General features: G+C 37.8%; 1 protein-coding gene across 1 annotated transcript in view; it reads right to left on the bottom strand.

Annotated features, from left to right (window-relative positions):
• arhgap23a (Rho GTPase activating protein 23a) overlaps positions 1 to 5098 on the bottom strand; it is a 71376-nt gene extending 66278 nt beyond the window's left edge. The window contains exon 1 of the mRNA XM_016527615.1: positions 4672 to 5098. Coding sequence (XP_016383101.1) covers positions 4672 to 4680 — 9 coding nt within the window. The 5' untranslated portion in view covers positions 4681 to 5098. The remainder of the gene's footprint in view (positions 1 to 4671) is intronic.
• Positions 5099 to 7404: the final 2306 nt, after the last annotated feature.

Here is a 7404-nt window from a genome sequence, read left to right on the forward strand (position 1 = left end):
TCTCATATATATATATATATATATATAGCGCGCACGAGAGAGAGAGAGAGAGAGAGCACCCTCACTAATTTAAGAAGCACCCTCAGTGATTTGATTCTGGAGCCGGGCCTGGAAAACAGGCCCATCTAGACAACATGTGAGCTCTTTTGTCTTGTGGTGAACCTTCAGAAGAAAGATGGCCTAAAGTTTGTCCCTTTAAGAACATTGCAGTGAATTTATTGTTTACTTCAAATGGAAACTTGTTTTCTTAAGTGTCTTCTAGATATAGACTATAAAATGCACAGTTGCTGCCTCACTGCTGATCTAGAATGATTTAATGCTGATATTGCTTGGAGCATCTTCAGTTTTCCTTTCAATACACTGCAGTGCAGTATCTCAGAGATTCTGTGTACATAGCCATTCCCGAGACACATTAAAAATGGCTCGTAGACAGTTTGGTGAAAACAAATCTCATGTAAGATGAGACCAAAACTTGATTCCAAGTCAAAGCAAGGGAAGAAATAAAAAAGTCTCTTGGAAGAGATTATTTTTTGTTTGCATAAAAAAGGATCCATTTGCAAGCCATTTTACTTCCGTAATGTGACAGGTTTCCGTATTTCCATTAATTTATTAGATTGGTAATGCGGCACTCCAAGTGTGCTAATATACAGTCCAACAGCACTAGGACTTTTCACTGTTTGCATCACTCCACTTGTCTGTGTTCTCACATTCCAGACAGATTATCAACCTGTGAGGATTTTTACAGTGACTCCTTCTGCAGGTTACATCAACAACACCAGTAGGTGGTGTAATTAATGTAATATTGAGTGAAAATATTTAGGGTAGTAGTATTAGCATTACTTGACTTGCTCACCAATGGATCCTCTGCAGTGAATGGGTGCCAACAGAATGAGATTTCAAACAGCTGATAAAAACATCACAATAGCCCACAAGTAATCCACACGACTCCAGTCTATCAATTGATGACTTGTGAAGTGAAAAGCTAAATGTTTGTTAGAAAAAAATCCATCATTAAGACTATTTAACTTCAAACTGTTGTTTTCATCTAAAATACAAGTCCTCTATCCATAGTATTGCTTTTTCCAGTGAAAAAGTAATCTTGTCTGAATCAGGCGAGAAATATGCACAGATCAGGCACTGTTTACAAGCGAAAACAGTTCTAAACAAATATATCAGCATTAATGCTGAGGAAGTATTAATATGGATTATGGTCTTGGATTTAGCCAGAAGCAATAGTTAAAAGTTATACCACCTTAATGATTTATTTGCCTCTTACAAATGCGTAGCTTTTTGCTTGAAGACTTTAATTGATGGACTGAAGTTGTGTAACTTACTTGTGATTTATTATGTGGTTTTTTTGTTTTTTAGCTGTTTGAACTCTCATTCTAATGGCTTCCATTCACTGCAGATGTTCCATTTGTCGGCAAGTGATTTAATGTTAAATTTCTCTAAATCTGTTCTAAAGAAGAAAAAACTGATCTATATCTTGGATGGACTGAGGGTGGGTACATTTTCAGCAAATAAAAATTTTTGGTTAAACTATTCCTTTAAGACAAGCTGGTGGGGAGGATCTGAAATAAGAAAGTAGGCTATGTGTGTTGGTTATAAATTTTATCTGACTTGTTCCGACACCACGTCACTGTGATGTATGGCATCAAGTTCTATAAAGCTGTACAGAAAGTACTGAATAAAAATCTTTCTGTTGCTGTATGTAAACATCTGAAATGTCTGTTTATTTGACAGATCTTGCATCTAATCCACATCATCTGTGATAAAGAAATCAAACAACGTGAGAGTTTCACTAGGGGACAACACTGACTGCAAGAGGCAAATCACCCAAATCGGTAAGGTCAGCCGAAGTTGAGCACACCTAATAAGAGGGCCTGTGAAGGAAAGTCAAAAGTGAGACAAAATTATTTTGAGAAAAGTTTATAAATAACTGCTGCATATTACATACCAATAAATACTGACAAAATCAGTTGAACCTGATTGAAAGCCAAATAATACAACTGAGTCCTTTTCCTCATTAGGACTGATTCATCTATAGCCACGTCTTTCATTTTGTCATCTTTAACCTGTATCCCATGAGCACACTGCCAGCAACTGTTTCTGCATTACTGACTACAGTTGCAGCTGTGTTTTGTCTCATGGGCCTGTTTTATACATATCATAAGATAACTTACAGTTTTTGACAAGAGAAGAATGAGCTGCAAACAGAGCTGCTAAGAAAATAGCAGGATGAACTCAGCTGTTATTTTTAGTTGGTTTGCACTTGTGCTCACAGTGTCAGCTACTGTTACTGTCCTACAGCCATTCCATCCATAAACCTGATCAATGAAACGACCTTCACACACACACACACACACACACACACACACACACATATTCTGGACTGTATCATAGTCCAGGGAAAATGTTAAGTATGTGAAGCATCTTTTACCTTATGCTTCCCTGCACCAATTAGAGCAAAGATGTGTTATTACCGACTTTTTTTTTTTCATAGTATCGATCTACTGCTACTCTCAGTCCATGGTGGTCTGTTGTTTGGCTAATTAGTCATTAGTGCCTGTTGGCATTTTTCCATGACAATACATTTACACAAATAAACAGACATTTGGAGATAAGATCGGGTCCCTGTTCAGCACTGACCTGCTCTGCCCATAAAGCCTCTTCCTATTTCTCTCATAACACTCAATTACATGTGAGTGGCCATCCAGATATTTCTGAATGTCAAACACTGTAAATCTACAGGGGAAATAGGAATCTGAGATATTATGTGTTATTACCGACTTTTTTTTTTCATAGTATCGATCTACTGCTACTCTCAGTCCATGGTGGTCTGTTGTTTGGCTAGTTAGTCATTAGTGCCTGTTGGCATTTTTCCATGACAATACATTTACACAAATAAACAGACATTTGGAGATAAGATCGGGTCCCTGTTCAGCACTGACCTGCTCTGCCCATAAAGCCTCTTCCTATTTCTCTCATAACACTCAATTACATGTGAGTGGCCATCCAGATATTTCTGAATGTCAAACACTGTAAATCTACAGGGGAAATAGGAATCTGAGATATTATGTGAAACATCCGCACCACAATATTAGCATAAATCAAACTAAGGAGGCATGTTACAAATAAATATGTCATGAAACAAACATAAATCACTTTCTCAAACTCAGAGAGCCCAAAAAAACTGATGATTGATTTTATAGACATTAAACACCCCATCGATATAAAGCTAATATTAAATGTTGTTTTAAATAGCCTTAAAAGGAATATAATGACAAACATGTTATATTCCAGTGGTGCTGCTTTTTTTGATGTGTTGTGTATTCACATGTCCTCATATTTATATTCTCACACACATTCACACAATGTAATAATACAACTGTCCTACTCAGTGACATCCCTACTATTGCATGGGGATGACATCACCTGGTTGACGTTAGCCCCGTGCAAGACGTGTCTGAGGACGTGCCGTGTCCCCCTCTGAATGAGTGTATGAATAATTCATCTCAGGAGAGCGGGAAAAACAGCATGCAACACGCTTAAAGAGAGGGGAAGATTGTTTAGGAAATAAATATTTTGCTAAATGGCATTCAAACGTGGCTGAAATGCAAACAAAAGCAAAATGCAGTGTCACGGTGTCTCACAACCATCCCTGTCCCAAAGGAGCAAGACTATTGAGACTGTGACATAATGCTCACTCAGGCAGCAAATTCATCCCAGGGAATCAGCATCCTTGTTTCTCTTTAGTGTTACTTCATAGCAAGCAACAACTGGAAAGAAATGCAGCTGTTTGTCATACATTTTAATTTTGTAATGTATAAAATTAAACTTTTTTAAAACTAATTTATATATGTAAATAAGAACAAATTATATATATATACTACTCAAAATCAATGTATATTAGTGGAGTGTTTAATGTCTATAAAATCTGTGTGTGTGTGTGTGTGTGTGTGTGTGTGTGTGTGTGTGTGAATCAAACATTAGGAGCATTTTAAGCTCTTTGAGTCTGAGAAATATTAATTTAATATATACATTTCCCCTGCCAGTTGTTTGTCTCCTCCCTTTTCCAGTATTTTTAGCATTCTGTTTTTTTGTGATTACAGAAGCACCTCTGTAACCCTACTAAATAATAGTAATTTCACCTTAGGGATTAATCAAGTTTGACTAAACTTAAAGAATCTGTCATATTCTTCAAGCGCAAAATTAGCCACATCCCCTAAACTTCAGTACAATGCTTACCTATATCCGCAGTTATCAAATATGATGTTCTTGTCTGGACTGGTTTCTGCATGCTAGTGTTTTAGGTGCATTGCTGTCATGCAAAGCAGAGCATAAGGTTACTCATATCTGATTTTAAGCAGTGATATGGCAAATAAAAAAGGCTATATTCAAATCAAATTGTGATTCTGATTCCAACACCCTTTATATATGAAATGCTGTATAATGTTCTTTGAATGACATCACCATCACAAAGAAAAAAATCATGAACAGAATAAGCTAAAAACATAAAAAGCAATCCACACGGTAGTATTGAGGATTGTTTAGCTGTTAGAGATTGATGCGAGCATCCTGCTGTGCTATTTGCTTTTGCCCAAAGCATCTCTGGCATGAAACGGGAAACATGTTTGTTCTGTGTAATTGTACACAGGCTGTATCGCTCACCTGCTCCATGCTTCAGCAATCCCTCTTCCGCCTCCTGTTCCCACTCATGGCACACTATTCTGGCTTCCCAGTGCAATATTCCTAAAGTGTCTTCCCTAATTAAGCAATCCTTACAAAAATCCACAGACGTCCTTACGTAGTCGGGAGGCTCCCTGAAGATGAGCCACCGAGATACATTCCCTCTCCGACAGCCTGCTATCCAGTCAAATGCTCCGGAGTGTTCCTATTATCTGTGTCACTTTCTCTCTCTGTCTGTCTTGTTATGTTGTGATCCTTTGCTCCAGGCTATGCGCACACGCACAGGGTCAGGGCTATGGCTATGATTTCCTCTTCTCCATTACGCCGGAGGATGTGGGACTCCCTCTCACTCGTTTGTTTGCTTCACACTTTTCACCTTGCCTTCATGCTTCCAACTCAACCCTCCCTCTTTCTCTCCCCACTTCCCTCCTCTCATACCCTTCCCCCACTCGCATGGATTTTAAGGGAGAGGAAGGTGGGGGTTGGTCACAGTGGTACCATGTGACTCCCAGCGCTAGCCCGTGGGACCCAATGAACTGAAGCTCATTCTGTTTCTATGGTGGGACCCCCTGATGCCCAGCCTGGCTCATGCCTGAGAGGAAGCTTCTGTCACCATTGGCAACCATACAGCAGAGCAGCCAAAATGTGACTCTGACATGCTCATGTGAGACTCTGCAGCAACATGCTGTGCTGAGAACATGCAGCTACATGCAGTTTGCGTATAAATGAAATGGCTGCTTTGGCTGTGTGTGTGTGTGTGTGTGTGTGAGAGAGAGAGAGAGAGAGAATTCAGCTTTGCCATTAAAAAAAAAGGAAAACAAATTAAGTTTTAAAATATTTAAAAATAAAAAAACAACTCTTTGAAATTGTAATAATATGTCTTAAATGTTCTTAAAGCATTAAAAACCTTATACCAACCCCAATTTTTTGAACTTTTATTGTTTTTGACATTTACTATGTTGGTAGACAGGTAAAGGCATCCCATGAGGAAATGCTGTTTTGCTTTGTAATTGTAAAGTACACCAAAAACATTTTATATATTTGTATACAAAGTAATGTACTGTAATACTAATATAAAACCTTTAGCTTTATTAGAAACAAAACAGTATTTACTTTTCTTAAGAATCTTTTTTCCCCTGAATTTATGACACCCTTGGATGCCCCCAAATGACGGTTTTGTCAGATTTAGCTCACGTTTGGGGCTAGTATTTTCCCCAAACTATAGTTAAGTATGTATACACACTCACTCACACACACACACACACACACACGCACACTCAGGTTTGTTTTTGTGAAAAGTGGGGACATCCCATAGGCGTAATGGTTTTTATACTGTACAAACTGTATGTGCTATTGCCCTACACCAACCCTAACCCTAAACCTACCCCTCACAGGAAACTTTGTGCTATTCACACACACACAAAGTCCCTTGTACAGACAGGAAAGGCTTGGAAGGCGCAGGCATGCTTGGTTAATCAGGAAAAATAAATCATTGGTCATTTCCCTCATCCTACATGGAGAAAATCCATGATTCACCCCACCACAACAGGAACTGAGCCAAGTCTGGGAAGCATTATCTGTCACACTTCCCCTCTGCCTCACTCATCTGTTGTCACTCCTTCCTTCTTGATTTTTTTTTTCTGTTCTCTCAAACATTCTACAAATTCTCTCTTTGTCTCACCTGCTTTCTCTGTGTTTATGCAAATATCTAAAAACTCAGTGTCAGAGGAATGAAATAAATCCTCTTTTCTTTGAAGAGGTGGTACAGGTGGTACAACTTTGAAACTGGTTGCTATAAATTTTGTAATTACTGGCAGAGGCAGTTGTTCGGATCACATGCTCTCTTTTGTTGTTGCCTACTTGAGCTTGTCTCCTACAACTTGATGCAGATTAAATGTTTGTCCTCTAGATGGAAGTAGAGTAGATCTGACAACTTTTTTTCTTTTAAAGATTTGTTCACACCCTTAAACAAAATGCCTATGCAGGGGCGTAGCCATCATTTCAGAAGTGAGGGGGACAGAAATGAGGTCGTATGAGGAAATTCCTAATATTATGGACAAAAACGTCCAGCTATCGCTGTATGAATACAGTTGTTTTCAGAAAAACAGAAACGTTTGGAAACTGTTTCTATTACTGTTGAAATAAAATATTTCTTCCTCTTTCTACTTATATAACTAGGGACTTATTCAGAGTTGTTGCACTTTTCTCATGTTACTTTGGAGAAATATGTGAAAAATACTGTACAAATTATTTTAATTTGTATATAATATCTCTCTAATAAAAAGTGACATTTCACTTAAAGTCTGTTAGGGATGTGACTGGATTGATCAAATAAAATAATGATTAAAAATCTGTAACCGAACCCATTATAAATTATTAACCAATGTACTTTTGAAGCATTTTCTGCACACTGAACATGTGAACCATCTGTATATTTTCTTTGATTTGAGTTATAAAAAATTGTGTGGACCAACTTACCAACCAATATACAATGCAAAAAAATCTTGATTCCAGACATACTTAAAACATTTACCTGAGAAAAAAAAAATGTTTTTTTACAAAAGCAGTCATTGCCAAGAACATTTTAATGACGTAATTTCATGGATTTTTTCAACACTGGCATGGCATGCACCGCATGTTGATTGACCTCAAAAAGTTTAGTTTGTTTTGTATACAGTCATTTGAGGACATGACAGGACAAACAGGTTTAGTGTT

This window comes from Sinocyclocheilus rhinocerous, unplaced genomic scaffold, assembly GCF_001515625.1.
Source record: "Sinocyclocheilus rhinocerous isolate Xijiao unplaced genomic scaffold, SAMN03320098_v1.1 scaffold273, whole genome shotgun sequence".
Classification (NCBI taxonomy): Eukaryota; Metazoa; Chordata; class Actinopteri; order Cypriniformes; family Cyprinidae; genus Sinocyclocheilus; species Sinocyclocheilus rhinocerous.